The sequence below is a fragment of the Somniosus microcephalus genome, chromosome 11, assembly GCF_052327205.1.
Source record: "Somniosus microcephalus isolate GS21.2 chromosome 11, FLI_Smic_1.0, whole genome shotgun sequence".
Lineage (NCBI taxonomy): Eukaryota > Metazoa > Chordata > Chondrichthyes > Squaliformes > Somniosidae > Somniosus > Somniosus microcephalus.
Genome location: NC_140997.1, coordinates 187,795,332 through 187,817,178, shown reverse-complemented (window position 1 = coordinate 187,817,178; position 21,847 = coordinate 187,795,332). Strand labels below are relative to the sequence as shown.

The window sequence follows — 21,847 nt, the reverse complement described above, 5'->3', positions numbered from 1 at the left end:
TCCTCCACATCCCACTTGACACTCACATCCATGCACCCTTACCCATTCCCTCTCTCTCTATGCTCACATTCACCTAACTATTTGACCATGCAGCCCTCACACTCCCTATCAGTCTGATGCTTTGAACACAACTGACAACACACAGGGAGGGCCCTTGGTCTTGCAACCTCACTCCATCTTTGTCTCCTTCTAAGTATCTATGCTATGCAATCTCTGCACTCCTTCATTCTCACTCAACCTCCACTTGTCTCCCTCATTGCAGGAAAAGAGAGCTCACAACAGGAGAGAGCGTGCCAGGACAGGAGGAGGGCCGCCCTCATTAGCCCAGCTCACCCTCTGGGAGGAAGGCGTCCTGGAGATTGTCGGGGCTGACAGAGATGTGGGAGTTGGGGAAGGAGAGACAGGTGCATCCCCACAAGCTGGTGACAGAATAGTTTTCCATCTCTCTCACTGGCATTGCATGAGTCGCTGATAATGATTCTGAAGCTACATCATATGGACTTATGATCATCTGCAAAATGCAATGTGCATGTAACCTTGGCATCACATCTCTAACTTTTTCCTTGACTCCCCCACAGGACCATCGAGAGTCCCCGTCCCCAGTGTGCAGGAGGAAGAGCCTGAGCAGCTAGACTCCTCAGAGGAATCTGCAACCCCTAAGGGCGCAGCGTCAGCAGAAATAAGTGCACCCAGCACCAGCGCAGACACTCACACCTCGGTGGGACCTTCGGGACATAGAGTAGAGTTGTCATCTGGTGTATCACAGCTCACAAGTGAGCATCAGCAGATTGTGGAGACAGGGACAGCAGTGGAGAGTCCTCGTCGGAGGGCGCAGGACTCTGCCAGCTCGGCTCAGCTGCATGTCGACCCTCTGCCTCTGGGTCCAGGCACAGATGCAGGAGTCTCTGGCAGGTTTTGTCTCTAGGGTCGCTGCGAGTGTGGAGCGAATGGAGGAGTCCATAGCAAACATGAGCAGAGCCTTTGTGGAGTCATTGGCGCATGAACACATCAACACGGAAAGGATGGCTACCTATGTGGAAATGATTGCTGCCTCCGTGGTAAGACTGGCTACGGTAGAGGAGAGGAGGGCTACGGCCATGGAGGAGGTTAGTCGCCAGGGTATGGAAAACATGGTGAGTGTTCAGAATAGAATGACATCTCTTGAGGAGCGATGGGCATCTATTGAACAGAGAAACCAGACCTTCATGGAAGTCCTTCTGAGTAGGACTGCCATTGCCGATACGGGTCCCCATGACCCCCCTGATGTGCAGCAAGGTGCTCTCAAGCCACTTGCAGGTGCTGAGGGGGACCTGACCCATGAGAGGGAGGTTGGTGGCAGCCCTCAAGGAAGTGGGGGCTCCTCTCCAAGCGCTCACACTTCCATGCCACTGCCGAGCCCTCGGTCAGAGCCCCGCCGAACTCCATACCCAACTGAGATAGACGTCTCAACTCCTGCACAGCCGCAGGAGCAGCAGACTGCTGACGAGCCCTCACAGCCTCGCCACCCCAGAGGACGCCCGCCAAAGGTGTCGAGACAGGAGCAGCAGGAAAGTGAGCAAGGGGCCTCCACATCTGCTGAAGCCACAGGGGAACCACTACGTAGGAGCATGCGTAAGAGGAAAATAAAGCACAAATAGTCACAAGGGTAGTCACTTGGGTGAAATGTTGTGTATTCTGTAAAAATGCCATCAGTTGTTTGTTTTGCATAAAAATTCTGATGGCAACTTCTGTAGTTGTGGCGTGTGTCATTTCGCGAATGGGGCTGGAGGTCCTCTAATGCCAAGAAGGGAAGGAAAAAAAGGCCTCCCATGCTTCTGGTAGATGCCTCAGTTGAGGAAGCGCTGAGTGAGGCAGGCAAGAGGGGTTTCGCAGGAGGTCACACTGGAGAAGTGTGTGAGGCTCCAACCTTCCACAGGTGTGGTTAAGCCTGGTAAATTTGCCCCAGACCTGAAACAACAAGTCCTGCCACCTACAAATGATGACTGATCAAATCTCCTCTTTAATGGTTGACCTACAGCTGATAGTCAGCAAGCCAATAGTGTTCACGCCAGGTTTCACAGGCATGATCCCCACCAGGCATGTTTTACGTGGGAAAAGGGTTAAACAGGCAAGGGCCTGTTAAAATGGGATTATAAAGGCCAATGAGTGCTGTTTAAGGGCCCTAAAGACAGGCGGGACTGATTCAGGACCATCAGATACACCTGGGTTAAAATGGCTAGGCGTTGGGAACCAGGCGGGGGGGGGTCCCTGTAAAGTCTGTGGGTTGTGCAGTTAATAACGACACAGACTTCAGGGGTAACAAACAAACAGGACTTTACTATTCGAAGGTCAGGGCGAATCTGCCCTATAAATCATGCCACAGCACTTATATACCGGTGTGGTCACCGTCGGTATTACCGTATACAGAAGCCAAACAAGTAGTGCCACACCTAAAATAGTTCTCTTAAAGGTGAACGGTTACATACAATAGTCTCTTAAAGGTAGACGGTTACATACACTACAATCCTCCCTTTTTAGCTTACAACATACGTATTCCCCATTAAACATAACATATATTCAACTTCATGTAAAACAATTTACAGATATAGTCTCTGCGGAAAACAGTTCACAGGTTCAGTCTCTGTGGGAACAGTTCACAGATTCAGTCTCTGGTCTTGACTCGGTCCGAACAATATCTCTGTGGTGTAGCCGGTTCACATTGCTAGCGTGACTCATCCAATAGTCTTTCCCTTGACGTAACAGCATGAACTTCCGTCCTGCTGAACCAGCAGTGCTGACTTTTACAAACAGCTGGACTGCCTTCGTAATTTTTCCCTACTTTCCCATTAGAAGTAATAATGATTTAGATGGTTATCAGCTTCGGCTTCGTCTTTTCCTTTTTTGCTTCTTGGAGACTCTCGGGGCTCCCTTATCAGCTGCCAGCTGTAGCGCCACCATCTCCCTATGTTCTTTAGACTTTAAGTGCTTCATCCTGATTTCTGCACTTTGGGAGTTTTCATCACAAGCTGGGCAGACCAAGTCCTCGTAATATTCCGTGTCACTCAACAGGTCATGGTAATATTCGGTGTCATCCTGAGCTAGTCTAGCGAGAGGACCTGCTACTTCTTCCTTACCCAACTGGACGTTAGCCGACTGTTGTTCCCTCCCTAGACATCTTTCCTGAAGAGACTTCTTTATGTGTTCATATTCATCCCACTCTTCCTGGGTTTCCTGCAAATCCTTCACTAATGACTTCAATACTTCCCCTTCCATCGGAGATTGATTGATCGGGCTATTCAATCCTTCTACTGGAGCATCTGTTTCAACAGTCTGTTGTTCCCATTGACGTGATTCAGCGTACTTTTGGCATCCCAGTAAAATCCGTGTTGCACCCTCAGCTATATCCGTAACTTTTGAGAGCTCCGAACTCCTTCCCTCTGAAGATTGAAGCTCGTGTTCAGATTGTTCCCATTGCAGAGTCTTGTCCCTCAACATATGAAGGAGTTGGCTGACCGTTAACTCTTCCGCGGGAACACTGTGAATCAGAGTCTTCTCCATTTCATCCACCTTTTCCTCCAATGCTTTTACCTTCTTTTCCTCTTGGACTTTGGCTTTCAGCGCTCGGAGAAGTTGTGCCATGATGCTATCTAGCTCTTGTGCCATGATGCTCTCTAGCTCATGTCTTACAGTCTCTGTGTTTCTTACAGTTTCCTTTTCTTCCGCTGAACGGGTTCCCAGTTGAATCTGTTCTTCAAGTTGTTGAACCTCGGTCATTGCCGCCTCATATTTGTCTTGGGTTTCCTTCAATAATTTTCTGAGTTCTTGGACATCTTGCCTTTCATGTTCTGCCATGTCTTTCACCTCTAATTTCTCCTCTATGGATGGAACTTCTACCGATGAGTCTGTCTTGGCCTTGAGCTCATCAAGAATTTCCTGCAGCCTTTGGACTTCTTGCTCATGTTCAACCTTTAGTTGCTCATATGCTTCTACTGAAACTAGCTTTTCGGAGGTTGCCGAGTTAACCCCCTCCAGAATTGTAGCCTGGGCCTGTTCATACTGTTCTTTCAACTTCTCACACTCTGCTTGTAAGGAGTCATAGAGAAGAACTGGAATAAAATCCTGGCTTCCTGAAGATTCCTCTTCATTTGCTTCTTTCGCAATTTTCTGTTGGAGTTCAGCCAAGGCTGCTATGCTATCTGCCTCTCGAAGTCTCACTGCCATCAAATCTTCTTTATTCTTGCAGTCTATCTCAGCCATTTTCCCTTTACTTTCATTTAACTGAGTGAGTAGTCCCTTATTCTGGGCTGAGAGATATTGCACCTTCTCCTGTAGACCATTGCACTCCTTCTCTGCTCGACATAGCTGGTTACTGCTGATTTGGTTCTGTGTTTCAAGTTCCAACATCCCTTGCTTAGCTTCTTTCAGTTTCGCCCCTATAAGCTCCTCTTGCAACATGGCCACATTATTCTCATCAGGTAAAGAAGCGTTTCTCTTTTCTATGTCCAAGATTTTTTTCTGCATCTCTTTAAGTGCACACTGCGATTCAGCTTCTCTTAACCTTGCCTGCACTAGCTCCATCTCCAATTGCAGAACAAAATCCTCAGTGTAGCGTGGTTTGCCTTTATGCTGTATCTCTAGATCATGCAAATATTCTAACTCCTGAACATCATAAGGGAGATGTGATCGGTAATTGGTCACGATGGCTCTATGGTCGCTCTCTGCTTGAGCTAGCTGCTTCTGTTGTCTTTCCAGATTCTCCCATTCGGTGTCATAGAACTTTTTCATTGTTTTCATCTCTTGTACGAGACGGTAACTCAATTGTTCTAATTGTTGTCGTTGTTCGGTGGAGTTCTGTTCTGAAACTTTGTTCTTCTCTGGAGCATAAGCCTTTATGCATGCCTTCGTTTTTCCAACCTTCGTCGGCAAGTCCATTTCAGCCTTGTCTTTCATATTTGGGTTGGTCTTATCGTCATCCGTTTCAGAATCTGAGCTGCTTGTCTGCACCGAGTCCTCACTCGTTGTGGCTTTTAGATAGTGCCATTCCATGTCTATTTTCTTGATCCACTCCCGTCATAGAAGTGGTGGTCCTCCCTCATGTAGTACGTATAAGTTCATTCTTGGGTGTTCTTTACCCCTATCTCTCACTTTGACTCTTATCTTTCCCATGGGGTATACTTTATGCCCCGTGTATGTCTGCAATACGAACTTGGTATCTCTTAAGGGTATATGTGAGAATAGCCAGTGGTAATCCCTTCGATTTATGACTGATAGAGCTGATCCAGTGTCCAACTCCATTTTCACTTGGATTCCAGCTATTTTCAGCATGACCCAGATAGTTTGTAGGTCAGCTTCCTTACTCACATTGTGAATTCTCAGACTACCCAGCTCCTGGCCGTTTGGGTCTGAGTCTGAATTCTGTTCGTCTGAACTCTTCTCAGCCACCTTGTGTACCTTGTTGTACCTTTCCTGTGATGGCTTCCTTTGGTTGTTGGTCCTTTGGTTGTTGGTCTTCTTCCCTGACCGGCATACCTTAGCTATGTGACCCAGTTTGCCACATTTCCTACATTCCTGGTTCTTAAACCAGCATTGGTTCTGGTCGTGTGTTGTCTTCCCACAACGATAGCATTTTGTTGTTGTCGAGGTAATTTGATCCACACTTAGTGCTGCTGTCTTTAGCTGCATTTCCGCAGTTCCCTTCGCTGCGGCTTCGTGCGATGCTGCAATAAGGACAGCCCTGTCAAGTGTAAGGTCGTTCTCTTCGAGTAGTCGCTTTTGCGTTCCTTCCTTTGCCAACCCGCACACGAACTTGTCTCGCAATGCCTCTGTCAGATTCCCTCCAAACTGGCAGTATTTCGCTAGTCTACGCAGTTCGACCAAGTATTCTGCGTTGCTTTCGTCTTTCCGTTGCGTTCTCGCATAGAATTTGAATCGTTCAGCCAACATCAACGGTGTAGGGTTCAAGTGGTCCTTCAGGACAGCCACAATATCATCGAAAGTCTGATCCGCCGGTTTAGCTGGTGCTAGTAGATGCTTCAAGAGCCCGTATGTCTTTGCGCCCATCGAGTTCAGCAAGGTTATAGCTTTGTCATCTTCTTCTATTTTATTGGCCTCACAATAGATCTCAATGCGTTCCACGTACGTGGCCCAGTCTTCTATCTCGGAATTAAAATCGTTGATGTTACCACGCTTAGGCATCTTCCTCTCTTTGGGAACAACACAAGTATTTCTTTAAATTATTATTTCTTTTTTTTTCTAAGATGGCGGCTTTTCCCGTGAAAATGGCGGTTTCCCGCGTCTGTCGTCTTCTCCGCCTAATGGCGGCTTCCCGCGTTTCTTCCCTGGTGGGAGGGGTACGCTTTCCCCACAGCGGACAGGTTCAGCCGCTGGGCTGGCTCTCGCACAGTTCCCCTTACTCGGCTCTGTCTCTCTCTCCCGCTCGCACGGCTCTACCAGCTCTGGGTACACCCCGTTGACGGAGAACAGTTCAGCCGCTGGACTGGCTCTCGCGCAGTCTCTCTCCCCTTGCTCGGCTCTGTCTCTCTCTCTCCCGCCCGCTCGGCTCTACCAGCGCTGGGTACTCCCGTTGGCGGAGAACAGTTCGCCGCTGGACTGGCTCTCGCACAGTCTCCCTTGGTCGGCTCTGTTTCTCCCGCACGCTCGGTTCCCATTCGCCTCCCAGCCCTCTCGCAGTCCGGTGCTTCCCTCCCCGGCTGCGGCTGAGTTTCTCTCTTCCCGCGCCTACGCTCCCGATCTCAGCGCTTCGTGGCTTCGGTCGCTGCCCGGCTTTCCCGCCGATCGCGGTCTGGCTGTCTCACGACGCCGTTGGACCCGACTTTCCGTCCAGCTCCTTTCCCCCTCGACCGTGGTCGAGTGCACAGCCCTTATCCTCCGGATATTCTTTACACTTTCCCTTACTCACAGTCTCCGTGGCCGCCTTGCTTCCTGCTGATCGGCTCACTCCGCACCGTGGCAGAAGGGACAGTCAGTGCCTGTTGCTGATGGAAGCTTTTGTTGCTAAAGTCTTCCTCCTTTCTATTGCTGCAGCCTCGTGTTTTCTCCCAGCAGAACGACGAGGGCGGTTGCCTCTCTTCGACGCTCTTTAGTTGCTTTGGTAGTCTTGCCACAGGGTACGATCGGACTCATCGCCACTGTAAAGTCTGTGGGTTGTGCAGTTAATAACGACACAGACTTCAGGAGTAACAAACAAACAGGACTTTACTATTCGAAGGTCAGGGCGAATCTGCCCTATAAATCATGCCACAGCACTTATATACCGGTGTGGTCACCGTCGGTATTACCGTATACAGAAGCCAAACAAGTAGTGCCACACCTAAAATAGTTCTCTTAAAGGTGAACGGTTACATACAATAGTCTCTTAAAGGTAGACGGTTACATACACTACAGTCCCGACCCCCAGGTTTTGCGATTTTAACTCTCCACATGCCTCAAAGCCCGCCTGACGGCTGAGTTAAAATCAAGCCCATTATATTTGGTCCCCTTATCCAAATCATTGATATAAATTGTGAATAGCTGAGGCCCAAGCACTGATCCTTGCGGTACCCCATTAATTACAGCCTGCCAACTCGAAAATGACCCGCTTATTCCTACTCTCTGTTTTCTGTCCATTAACCAATCCTCAATCCATGCTAGTATATTACCCCCAATCCCTTGAGCCCTAATTTTGTTGGGGCACATGGGAATGGGGGTAATATACTAGCCTGATATTGGGGAAGGAGGGGGTGGGGGGAAGGGAGAACACCAGCGGCCCAGCCTGGTTTTATGAAGTCTGGAGGAGCATTCCTGCTCCTCCTGACTCCACAAAGATATAGCCGAACTTACCTTTCGTCTCCTCGTTGGCCCAGCCTCCAGCTGATACGTCGTGCCCAGTGCAGTCCAGAACTGGCATCAGAATCCTATTGCCATCATAAGACCCTGATTTAAATATTTAAATCAGCTCTTTGTGTTTTCTTTGTGCCACCTACTCAAAGGACCCCAGCAAAACGGCAATGGTCAACTTGGCGGTAAGCTACTACGCTCCACTTTCAGGCCGCTAGTGCCCTGGCCCGCTGGGTGGCAGGGCTGTAAGTTTGGCCCATTTTCTGATGAGAAAAGCATGCTGACATAAAATAACTTTCTTTTCTATTGACGGTGCCATTCCTTCCCAGTTTTACACCGTAAGAAATCATCCTTGCTGCAGAGGCTAACCTGCAGTCACACTACTGGAACATTGTCATACTATTATGATAGCACTAACAGAAGTGCTTTAAGCATACTTTGTGCTGCTGTAAACTGTGAATATAAAATTTTGCATCTAAGCTATCTAAAGGGTGTATTTCATCTTCATTGAATTAAAAAGAGCAAAAAATGTAAAAACTGAAAATCTGCATTTTTGCCTTACATTTGTTCATGGATTTTAAAGATGACAAACTGAAGGTTTAAAAAAAAATCTTCATTGCACAATTCAAATATCTTTGCGTTAAATACTCAGTGCCACTTTTTGACCTCTTCCACTTAGTAAGCAGGGAACATATCATTAAAACTACGAGAAGGTTGCTTTTCCCAGGCTATTTCCCATATGGCTTAAGTTTTGGATGAAGTGTGTTTTATAAAAGAGAACAAATTCAGTCCTGCACAAATAAGCATTTCCTTATTATTTCACAACTTCAGGCTAAACAATATGGATAGTTCCTGAATATTTACACCAGCCAATAATCCATAATAAGAGGGAAAGAGGCCGACCTAATCCTTTCACGAAAGGAAGCAACAGCCCAGACAAACAACATTACCAGGTTCTTCAGTCAAAAGCAAAGTAGAGGGATTTGTATTTTACTATCCAGTCTACACTAGCTCAGTCTCCCTTTCTGTAGTGTGAGTCGACTGTGAATAGAATAAACAGTCCTTTTCCATAGGCCTCCTTCAGTGTACACTTTAAGCTGTGCAAATCCCCAGCACCAGCCTGTTTGGCAACACAAAAGCATGATAAGGGATTACAGAACCTCTAATAAACCTCCTGTCAGGGGTTAATTGGTCAGCTTTATTTCTCTTTATTTGCAAGCATCAATTGTGACCTTAGGCTCAGAAATTACAATCTATACTGCAGTGCTGCAGTGACCAATAAGATAGAAAGCTGTTAATACGACAAATCATCCCACATGAAATCCTATTCTAGAGCTCGGAGAGCAAATTCTTTTTACACTTATTTTGGTGAAGCTTATTGTAAGAAGCTACGCCCTTTTAAAATACAGTAAAAATAAATCTCAGTGTGAATATAACATTATAAATATGCCTTATGCTTTCAAGACCTTTCAATGATGTTTGTCGAAACAAACCAAAAAATATACATGTTGGAATAAAGGCTTTACAACTCTGAATACGCATCCCTTCTACTGTTAAAAGTGCCATGTGATGCATTTCTTTTTTATTCAAATAGAAAAAGATGAGATCTTTAAATCATTAAACGAAACCTTTGGTTTGAGATTTGGAATTCTCATCTGCTAATAAAGTGCTAATTATTAAAGCGTTACAGTACTAAGATATTAATGAAAATGGACTATCACCTACAAAAAAGAATCAATATTTGCACACTGGAAATATTAACTGTACCTAGTGTACATTTGCTTTAATCTTACAGTGCAATGGAAATCCCTCCCAGCACATTCAGTTACAGAACATTTGGGTACCTGAGATCAAAGCTGTGATGAACATTTAACACAAAATGACATTTATGGTATTGTTCAGAAAATGGAAAGACTAGACTGGATTTTCTTTCTTAAAACAGTCAAGCTACTATCTCCACAGTACATTTAAAAGGGACTCTGTGTGTTAATAAAGGAAAGTAAAACATAAATGCATCAAAATCTTAAACTAGATTCCTTTTTTAAATTCTAATTGTTTATAATAATTGTAGAAATCCAAGCTTTTTTCCCCAAAGCAGATGTGAACAGCCAGCTATTATGTGGCAGAACTAGTGATGGGAGCCGAGTATTTGACTACAAGAGTAGTACAATCCACAGGTCAATTGTAGCCACTTTTGGAGTGGTTTCAATGTCTCGGAGGGCCTGCCAACTGAAACCCGTCATGGCCACTAGGATTTCCTTTCTCAAACAGCTGCGCACTATATTACATCTGACATGATGAGCATCTTTCGACTCTACCTTTCAAAACTTCGGCAAACCATTTTCTCACTGTCGTTCACAAAGATGACATTTTCGGCAGCGTGATAGGAAACATGTCATGTTGGTTGCTTTTCAAGTCTTTATCACAGTGGTTAGCACCAGTTCTGTCAGCTTCACTCTCCTCACAGTCTCCTATCTTGGGCCATGTCACAAATAATAAAATTTCCAATGTTTTTTATCAAAATTTACAAATAACCAAGCCCCTGCTACGTTACTTTTTATATCTTTCGTGGCTTAGTGGATCTTTCTTACAAAATGATTGGCAAATTAGAAAGAGAAATTTAATGTGTTTGAGGGTGCAGAGTTGGTTTGATTATATAAAAATCTGGTTTAATGATAAGAATTAAATCTGAATTTTAAAAACTAAAGTAGTGCAATAGTAAAACAAAATACTATACATCATTCGAGCTACTGTCAATATTTATTATTCATATAAAAGGAATGGGGAAATACTTTTTACACAGATTTGCAACTGTCTTACATTGGAATATGCTACAAAAATGTTTCTGTATAGGTGATTTAAATGAAGTTATGAAATATTACTTTTTAAAACAATATTAATTTCATTGTTTGTCTGCTCCATTCATAATAGTTACTGTGTTTCCTAATTTTAAATGTACCCATTTCTTTTCAATTTTCTAAACGCTCTCCCCCAAAAAAGTATGCATGTAAACCCTTTGCATCGCATAGGTCAAATAATTTTAATATGTCATATAAGGTTTGTAAATAATAATACATTTTTTGTACAGAAACCTTTGTTACTTTCTACATTGACATTGATCAGATAGCAAGACCATTTCAGTGTACTGGAACCTAGGACACCAGCTAGTTAGTCTCTTCTTGGTGACAGCTTGTCATTCTGTCAGTCTTGACCTTCAGGCTGTCCTGTAACATCTGAATCACATTCGCTCTCTACTCTCTGACTGACTGCAAGCTACTGTTGTCTCACTGTCTGACCCAATAATAACACAATACAAACAGACAACTTACTGCAACTCCACCACATGAAAAGATAATGTTTATCCCTAGCACATATTAAAATCTACATGCAGTTAGACCTACATTTGACCCTGTTTATTTTAATATAAATGGCTACATTTCTATTTCAACTGAAGCCATCAGATGCTTGAATAACAACTTTTTGCTTTCTTAGATGTATTCTAATGATCTCAATTTTAAAATTACTATTTCTTATGATTTTAAGTTTTAAGTTTGACTACCAAATGTTACCTGTCATTTACTTCTGTGAATCTCTATATGCACAGGTACTCATGACCATGGATACCAGCACGATGATTAAATAAGACATAGGTTACTGGTTAAAGGCTAATATTCAGATATGACTTTGCTCCATTTCTAGTACCTACACATTTTTCTTCCACATTAACATCAGTGTTTCTGTTTTAAGTCCATGTTTTTGCGAACATGGCATCTCATAATTGTTCTAACTTTTTATGATGCATTTATGCAAAGGATCACTTGTAAAACAGTGACACGTGAAGCTGGCTTGTTGACCTTTCTAGCTAGCTTTGGATGTGTTACTTCAACAGTACAGACTTCAGTTACAAGAGGTTTTCTTTATCCTATGTAGGTATCCTTCAAGAGCACTTTTTATATAACACAACATATCAAACACTAAGTGATGTTAGACATATGTAAAAGTGAATAAGGAATGCGTCAACATAACTGCTTGGGTGGTTTAGAGACTTAGGGAATTGGTGTACCAATTTGCTATGTTGGGATATGCTTTGCCTTTGTAATTCTTTACATAGCAACTCTGAGATGTCAACTGTCAGAGCTAAGCACAGCACAAAAATGAGGCATCTACCCACAAGGAGAATCAAAGAATTGGAGGTCAAGTGAATTAGGGACTAATCACACACCTCCTTAAGGCCAGCTACAGAGCAAGAATAGCAGAGGTCTTGGAAAAGATCTCTTGGTCATCGTCTTGATATATAGTGTAGTGCAAGGGGAGGAGGAAATTAAAGAATGGAAATAAAGAAAAAAATCAATACGGACAGGAAAGAAAACATACGCATATAGAGGTACCTGCTGCCACGTCTTCTGCTCATATTTGCTACCATCGTTACTATGTAAACTAGTGCAGCTTTTCCTATTCACTTAACACCACCTTTAACTGTGCACAAAAGGGCACTTACCTTTTTGGCTCCGGTTTTGGTTGCAACTTGGATTCCTTTTTAGAACCTTTTCTAGAGTCCTTTCTGTCCTTTTTTGGGTCACTCTCTGGCTCATTTGCTGAGGGATTGAGTGATTTGTCCCCCTCACCATCTACACTTGGCTGTGACACAAGTAATTCTGGCACTTTCACACTTTAAAAAGATGGTTGGTTTGTAGAGAGCCAGAAACAGAACCAAGGAAGCATGAAAGAAATAAAGAAAAATCAAAGTACAACAAACTAAAGAAAACATGAGAAAGGAATAATGAATAAATGAGTGGAAACCAGAAGCCACCAAAAGCACTTCTAATACCAGAGTTACACCTGTAAAAAAAATCCAACCGAAATGAAATATATATCTTCTGCAGAATCAGCCGGCATATCCCGAAGCATTAGTTTACATGAAGTGTTCAGTAACTCCAAATGGAACTTAATTATGCTTAAATAAAAAGTGACATGGCTCCATACAGAGAGTATTTTAGAATATGCCACTGAAACATCGTTTATCTATCATGTTGGGAGTGTGTGCTGATTCTTCTAAATTGCAGCATGTGAGAGATCACCAACTTCAAATTCTTATAACAATCTTTCTATAAAAAGAACATTTTCTATTGTACTGTGCAGCCTACACTATGAACATATGCTTGTACACTTCAACACAGCATCAGAGATGTCTGCATACTTGCCTATAATGTGCTCTATTTATGGGATTTGTTCCCACCATATGAACATTCCATACTTTAAGTGAATCTTCTACTGTTTGATTTGGGTAGTGTCACCTCCATGTAATACTTTAAACAACATGGATAATACATACAGGTCGCATGTCTGAGAAACATATTGTTTGGAAATAAAACAAAGACAATGAGAAGGGTATTTCTGTACTTGTACCATGTTATGTGTCAGTGGGGAATGCAAAACATGAGTACAACCACTGAATGGAAAAGAGCCTCTTGTGTTCTCAGGAATTAATTTTCTTCTTGTCTAACGCTGACAAATATTGGAATGTAAATGTTTATCTCTCTGGCATAAGGCTAATACAAAGCCCGCTGTTTTGTTCATCAGAATGACTATGGTCTCTTACGTTACATTGTTACTGAACTCTACCTGTTGCCATGAACATGTGAAGCGCAGAAGGCAAAGCTGTAGTGAAGCAGGGTTGGGTCAATCATTGCTCCATTTTCTGCCCTTTCAAGCAAATCATTGAGGTAGCAGAGATGTCTGTGACAGCCTCTGGTTCCATAACGTGCACAGTATTCATCCAGCACGAACACCTGGCCAGGGCTAAACCAGCCCTGTGGAATAGAAAATCAAAATCTTTCAGAAAAGGTTTTGTAAACAGATTTGATGTTATTAAATGACTCTCTGGAACACTATTTATATTACAGTAGACATGTGAATCAATAAATAGTTGTAATGATAATTAATATACCATTTAAAATATCATTCAGAAACCTACATTAGAAAACAGAAACATTTATTGAACAGAAGCTTTTATGAAAGCTTATAGTAAAATTAAATCTCAGCATCTGGAATAGTGTGCTGCAAGTAAAATGCAACACCTTTTGGGGGGGAATTTTGTGTTCATCAACGTGAGGGATTTGCTGCTCGGAATGGAACAATTTCTCATTTTGAGTATCAAGCATTGTAAGCTCTGTTATGGCAAAGCCATTTGTAAAATGAAGCTCCTTTTACTCTTCTACTTTGAGATGACAAATAGGTGCAAACTTGTAACAAATTATGAGCAGTTTTGTTCTGTGGACCTGTACCCACTGGATTGAGACTGCCCAAATTCCAGGAGATTACAGCTGGCAGAGAAGAGGGGGCGATTTTAACCCTACTCACTCAGCAGAAACCTGGCGGGTGGGTAGTTAAAATCGCCCCAGCTCTTACTTGTCCAAAAGCCGCCATGATCGCAACATCTGCAATTTTAACCCACTCTCCTGAGCGGGCAGCAAGGACACGCGCCCGGAGCCAACAGGGTCCTTCTTTACAGATGCATGTTGCGGCCCGATGACATCATTGAGACCCAACTGTAATTTTAACTTGGGCCTGAGAGGGGAATCCGCCTGGAGTTAAAATTGGAGCTTTTGTGTATGGTGGGTGGGGGGGATTTTCGACTTCTGCCTGAAGTGGGCATCAGGTAGGTACAGCCTGTATTCAGCGTCAGGAGACCCAAACTATTTTCAGGCTTGGGCCTCATTTGAATGTATCTGCCGAGATGTGGGCAACAAACGAGTGCTTTGCTGCAGCTCATCGTTTGAGGGAGAGCAGGAAGGCAGCTGGCTCCTACACTAAGCAGGCCAGCAGATCGGGCCTGGGAGGGAAGAGAAAGACGATCCCGAGGAGGGTGCCCATGGGCCGGCAATTTTGTGGAGCCAGGAGGAGCGGGAGTGCTCTTCCTAGCCCGACAAAAAATCCCACCCACTCTGGGCCTTTTGTGGAGTGGCTACTGGTGGTCCCTATATGGATCATTGGTTAGGCCGCTCACCGCCTGGTACAAATGGGCACAATGTGCATAGTTCATGCTCTGCCCATTTGTACTCGAAATTAAAAGTAGGGTCCCAATTTGCATATTTAAGCACCATCCCGCTGGAAACAGACAGGTGTGCTGCTCGCCCATCTACAAGACCCCTGAAAATTTGCACCCATGAGGTGGCCAAAGTGCCCCCTTGATTTTCAGGTGAAAAACAGGCATCTGGCAATTGAAAGTTACCCTCTTTAATTCCAATAGTCTGGGCTCGACTCAAACCCAGGTCCAGTGAATTGATAAATATACTGATTTTATTCACTATAAGTAAAGGCTATACTGTAGTACTTTTAGTAATCTGAGTGACAAAATCAGTACACTAGAAGTATAAATAATGAATACACACAGCAACAACAACAAGAAGTTGCATTTGGCTGTAAATTGGCTGTAAAGCACTTTGAGATGTCCGGTGGTCGTGAAAGGCGCTATATAAATGCAAGTCTTTCTTTCTTTCATTTAAGAAAGAACTTGCATTATACAGTGGCTTTCATGTCCTCAGGACGTTCCAAAGCAACTTCATAGTCAATGAAATACTGTCATACTGTACGCAAAAGTAGCAACCAATATGCACACAGCTAGTTCCCACAGACAGCAATGAGATAAATGACCAACTAGTCTGTTTTAGTGGTGGTGGTGGTTGAGGGATAAATGTTGGGCAGGACATTGGGGAAACACCCTTGCTCTGGTCATGGGATGTTTTATGCCCACCTGAGAGGGTAGACAGGGCCTTGGTTTAACATCCCATCTGTAGGATGGCACCTCTAACACCCCAGCACTCCCTTAGTACTAAACTGAAGTATCAGGCTAGATTATGTGCACACGTCTTGGGACTGGCTCTTGAACCCGTAACCAAGAGTGCTACCAAAGTTAACACCTTTCATCCCCTCCCCCATTTCCCAGCCTCTTCACTTGCTTAAAAATCTGTTCCATTTCCTGCTTTTTTCCAGTTCTGACGAAAGGTCATCGACCTGAAACGCTAACTCTGTTTCTCTCTTCACAGATGGTGCCGGACCTGCTGAGTTTCTCCAGCATTTTCTGTTTTTATTTAACACCTTTTTATATAGCCCATTAATGTAGAAAATCGTTCCAAAATTCTTTACAGAAACATGAGGAAAAAATGGATGGAGAGTTGAAAAAACATATTAGGAGGGATGACCAAAAGCTTGGAACAAGAAATAGGTTTTAAGGATAGGTCCTAAAGGAGGAGAGAGAGGTTCAGGAAGGGGTTCTCAGGTCATGGGGCCTAGGGGACTCAAGGCGCATCCGCCAATGATGGGATGACAGGAAGGGAGGATGCAGAAGAGGCCAGTGTCAGAGGAATGGAGAGTTCAGCGGGACACTGTAGTGGTGGAGAAGGTTACAGAGATAGAGAGAGGTGAAGTCACGGAGGATTTCAAATCATGAAACATAATTTGAAATTTGACACATTGCGGAACTGGGAGCTAATATAAGTCAGTGAGGAGTTAAAATCAAGGCCCATATCTACAGATGATGTCACCAAAGGGTAGCATGTATTTGAGGAAGAGAAGGGGGTCAAGGATGGATCATAGGGAGAATCCAGAGATTACAGTGCAGTGGTGGGAAGAGAAGCCTTTGGTAGAGATGCTGTGGCTATGATTGGATAGGTAAGAGTGGAACCAAGCAATTGCAGTCCCACTTAGCTGACAACAAAGGAGGCAGTGGAGGAAGATGTCGTGGCTGACCATGTCAGAGGCTTCAGATAGGTGAAAGAGGAATAACACTTCACGGTCACAGTCACAGCTTTTTTAGTTCATTAGGTGTCGTTTAGGTGCCGTGGGAGGAGTGGAAGAGTTACAGGAGAGATGGAGACAGGCCTGGAAAGCAATAACATGTTTAAGGACTTTAGAGAGGAAAGGGAGGTTGAAGATGGGGTGATAGTTTTCAAGGACAGAGGGTGCAAGGATGGATCTTTTGAAGAGGTGCTGATGACATCACTTTTTAAATGGAGGGTGCAGTGGCTGAGGAGAGAGAACCATTTAGAATGTCAGCTTGCACATTAAACTTTTAAACACAATTATATTTTTAAGAAATATTTTGCTACTTTGTTATACTATATGAGCATGATGTAAGCAAAGATTTTGTGTTGGAATTTCTTTAATCTGCCCCTACAGGGACAACCAGGACTTCCACCCACTGCCCCAGCCCTGCCAAGACCCAGGCGCAATTTGCTGGGTCAGGGTCATTAAGTATTCATGGCAGACTGCCACTGCAGCAACTGAGAGGCGAGAGGCCAGTTTAAATAGGCAGAAGACTGCAGAAAATCGTCTACTAAAGTTCATGGTCAAGACTCAGGCTTTCAGCTAGTGAGAAAATAAGAGAAAAACAGAGCGAGAGAGGAGCCATTACTCGGCACCTCCCTCTATCAGGATTCCTCCAGGCCTTCCCGCCGCTAGCCTGGAGAGTACCGCCAGGCTTTACCTGGTGGTCCTGGGGAAGCAGTGGTACGAGTGGCGGATGGGAGGTAAATACACTGCCAACCTGGGCCCTGCCTCCCTGACGGCTTTTGCATGCAGCAAACAGGGAAGAGCAGCCAATGGCTGTCCCGGTGGGGTGGTGAAGTGTAATGAAGGTCCGGGCGGAGAGGCAGCGGTAAGTGCCCCTATTCGCCCCTCTATTTCCACCACTATGCCTCCCAACCTGGGGTGGGATAATGAAGGAAAGTCCAGGCCTTAAGTGTAGAAATCTACAGCAAAAATGAATGGCATTAGTTTCATGAAGCAGAACTGAAATCTCCTAAGACTTACGAAGTAATGTTTGTGTTGCCAGTATGTTAATATATGTAATATTAGCTGTTCCACCTCAGTGTATACTTTTTGGTCTTTTATGTCTATTTAAAATAGAATGACAAATATGTCAGCTCAAATAATTCTCCCATTGTTTTCGAAAGCGTTATAATTTTATAAATGAGTAATATACTTGCCAAACATGAATAGGAATCATTAAGTCTGTGGTCCAGAGTCAGCCTTTGTAGTGTTTCAAAGAGTGTAGCGTGATCAAACATACAAGGATTGGCAGAGATAAATTCATCCATCCCATGCTTCTGCGCTCTGTCTGCATCTGTTTGCCAGGCACATATACAGAAAAGAGTATACTTAGAGAAAGATTTCAAAGCTGTCAATTGAGCAGATAAACTGAGCAAGCAAGCTTTTTAGGATTATTTACCCCCCTAACTACCCTGGGCTTGATTCATTTTTTGCTTTCCAAAAACTTTTCATGCAATAGATTTTATCCCTCGAATATTATATTAAATTCCAGTACAACCTAAATGTAAAATATAATGCACACTGCACATACCCCTATTTCCAACTAAGTACCATACTAAGTGTACTGATAACTAATTAACATATTTTTACTGTATGATTATTTTTCACAATAGATTCTGCCATTCCACAGAATGCAATTCTAGTTCAGATTTTATTTAAGGATTGTTTTGCTTCTAGGTACTGTAAAAACTAATAAAACAGATGTTGTTTCCATTGTTGGTCCGTTTTAGTCACACCAGTTTTCATATCAAATTTTAATTCTGAGGAGCTAAGCGAGAATATTTTATTTGAAAAAGTACAGGCTGTACATCACAAAAATGAGATCACAATTGTTTTATAATAGAATCAGACTTAAAAGTGATATGCTGGTGTAAAACTAAGATTAGAACCATAATAAGGCCTGGGAAACTGTACTGAAACCAGATTTCAAACAATGTTGGTGAATGTGTAGATTGGGTATCATATTTTTGTTTCTTATTTGCACTTTCAAAATTAATTATTTAGAAATATATAAAGTGCCCAAATAAACTGGCAAGACATGGACATATCAATAACTTTGATATTGAGCAGCCCGGGGTGGGGGCGGGGGGATGAAGGAATTCCAGACTAGGCTGGGATACCTGAATGTCGATCTTTTTTGCTCAAGTGCACCTCCTGGTGGATTGACTGAGGAGCTGCACTGACAACATCTGTGTTGGTCTATTCCATATATCCGATCAAATTTATTAGTACGGTTATGGGGACTAACGTGTGTGAAGGAGGGACAAAAAGGCAAAAGATAATACAATCAACGGAAGGAAGTAGTGATATCGAGTGGAATCATTTTAAATGCATACAGATTACATTTTAATATGCAAAATGTATTGTTTATATCAAGTTAATGGCATCAATAAAACAGAAGATTATTGTAATCTTTACAACTCAAATGACTGTCAAATCATAGATGGTTAATATATGCAATGAAATTATTCAGAATACTTCATTGCAGATTAAAATGGATTCATGATGAAAAACAGTCTGACACTATATCTGTACTGTTAAACAAAAAAGACAGAAAGGACTGGCACAGCAAGGTTACATTCTGCTATTTGCTATGAATTAATGAAGTAGGAGCATTCATGCTTTCTTTTCAAACTGAAGCCTGTAGGCACAACCACCTAGGGACTAACTAATTAATCTCAACATGCGGAGCTAAAATACTATAATCAGCCAAAGAAACAAAAACAGAAGCCATTCTGGGTGTGGTCAGATGCACCCTAGTCACTGGTATTTTCTTGTATGCGTCAAGTCAAATGAAGGACAGATTTCACTGTCTAATTACATACAGTTTCCCATTACATGGGCTTTTCTCCAAATGCTATGCAAATAAAGATGCTTTAAAAAAAATCTCTCTCCTTCTTACCACTGTCTTGTGCATCCCTAGCTTTTAGTTTACCTACAGGTCACAGGATTATCCACTTGCATTTCCCAAAGTAGTAACGCCTTAGTGCTAAACTTAAGATGAGTGAGTTTTGACAAGTGTTATTAATGGTCAAGGCTAGCATTCTGTTTAGGGAAAATCAATTCGTAATGAAGCAATGTTTCATTACTTAGGTAAAATAAATAAAACAATGGTGGTTTGAAATGTGTTAAACTTGCAAATTTAAAAGAACAAAATATAATACAAGAAGTATTACTGCAGACATTGGATTCATATTCTTCTCATTTGTGCTTGTATCCTATTTAGTAAATTTTAATTGAAAACCGCAAAAAAAAAGTTTATAAGTGTTATTCCATAAAGGCTCAAATACCCCATCAAGAAAAAAAAGTTAACACTCGTCAGTAACATGCAATCGTTTAAATGCAATTAATTTTCAGTGTTTTGGAGTCCATCGTTTATATAATGTGACTTAATTCTTTCTCATTCAGATTTTTTTGACTAAAATAGGCATTGAACATTAACACTTTATTTTCTTTATCAACTGGTGATGACATGACAAAAGATGAACTGATGTAGGCATTTTAAATCCAAAACTAGAAGAATATGGTAACTTTTAAGAATATTTAGAGACAGTTAAATGTACTAAAGTTTGGAGACAGAGGCACCATGACATAAAGGCAATCCAGCAGCTTAAATACCTAAATGTTGAGTGAACACATAAACATGGACTGCTGCTTTTTCTGAAAAAAAACCCTCTGCTGGCGTATTTTTACAGCTCAACGTGGACAGTAATGCTGCGGGCTTATGCCACAACATTACTGTTAAAGATCCAGACACATTAATAGTCCCCATAAAGCCACAGCTAGTATTGCAAGAGAATTAGACTCTTAAAAAAAAAACTCCTTCCATTTTTGAATTCAGGATTTTTCATGCACACCAAGTACAGCCTTTCTGCACCAAAGTAGAGGCAAGAGTGGTACAGTTTCATATGCATCACTGAGTCAGACACAATCACGTGAGTAAAGTTTGCTATGCGATTGGATTCAGAGAGAATTCTACAGCAGGCTTGCTGGTATTTTAATCCAGTGATACAGTATAAAAAATGGCTTCTCTGGGTCATGGGTGCTATTTGTATACCCCAGGAAAGATTAATCCTTTGAATGCGATGTTCCCTTTTACAGCTTTCAAAATCTGAATATATATCTATAAGATGTGAAGATTATTTTTGGTAAATAATCTATTGCTAACATTATAATGAGCAGGATTAGAAAAATGTACGAAAAGAGTAAATCATCTGTTAATTCATCGAAGCCCCTGAATAAATTAATCATATTCAAGTGTTCTTTATTTTGATGCAAAAATATTACTGCAGTCCCGAAGAGTGAGTCTGACTGCAGATGATAAGACAATTATATGAAGAGGCAAAAGCTTATGTTTCGCATTCATCTACAGAAAATCATCAGCAAATAAATTTTAGCAGTCAGTCAGTAACCACAGCACTAACATCTATAATGATGCTTAGCATTTTAAATTAAAAAAATCATTATTAACCGTTTGATACATTTTACAGATTAACAAATCACTAGTTCTAAGAGATAATCCAGAATGTGACTAACTGCAATAAATATATTAATTATAATTATTTACATTCCATTCATTTAATAATACTGGAATAACCCCCAAACTTAACAGTATCTGTATGGTGTTAGAATGTTGAACTATTCATTTTTTTAGGGCACTGTGAATTGTTACTATGTATAAACTTGATCTGTTTTTATAATTGTACATATATATATAAAAAATAAATATATATATTTATCAAGATTACAAATGATGATATGTTTGTAAAACACCATCAATTGCCAGTTAACACCAAGCTACTGTATACTGGAATTCACCATGTAAGGCACACAGCATATGCTACATAATGTCAGATTTCATAATCAGTGCACTTTAAGGGATTTCTTTAAATTAATTAGCATCTTTTAATCTGCAATAAGCTAAACTGTGCTGCTCCGATGTGGGCCAGTATTCTTTCCACTAGTCTGTTTAACGAGTCACACAGAAATGATCTGTCCCTAAAAACAAAAATGATCTTTGAATTAAAGGATTGCAAATCTATGAAACAAAATGTTAATACTAAATTTGCTTTTTAAAAAAAAAAAATCAACCTGGAACCTACTAGCTGTCACAGAGGATGTGACAATATTTGAAGGCTTTAAATTATAAATCATTTGAATAAAGATTAATCTTCATAATGTAAGATAATAATGTGCAGTGAAA

At 42.0% G+C, this 21,847-nt stretch overlaps 1 protein-coding gene across 15 annotated transcripts in view; it reads right to left on the bottom strand.

Moving 5' to 3' along the window:
* The window catches only part of cadpsa (Ca2+-dependent activator protein for secretion a), a 583,962-nt gene that overhangs the window by 178,416 nt on the left and 383,699 nt on the right, over positions 1–21,847 (bottom strand). For 8 of the 15 annotated variants that reach the window (XM_086001517.1, XM_086001514.1, XM_086001512.1 and 5 more), the window contains exons 12-14: positions 17,802–17,938; positions 13,438–13,625; positions 12,314–12,484 (exon numbers count right to left, since the gene is read on the bottom strand). In XM_086001517.1, the coding sequence (XP_085857643.1) occupies positions 12,314–12,484; positions 13,438–13,625; positions 17,802–17,938 (496 nt within the window). The remainder of the gene's footprint in view (positions 1–12,313; positions 12,485–13,437; positions 13,626–17,801; positions 17,939–21,847) is intronic. The other 7 variants (XM_086001521.1, XM_086001525.1, XM_086001520.1 and 4 more) reach the window with 1 other exon arrangement.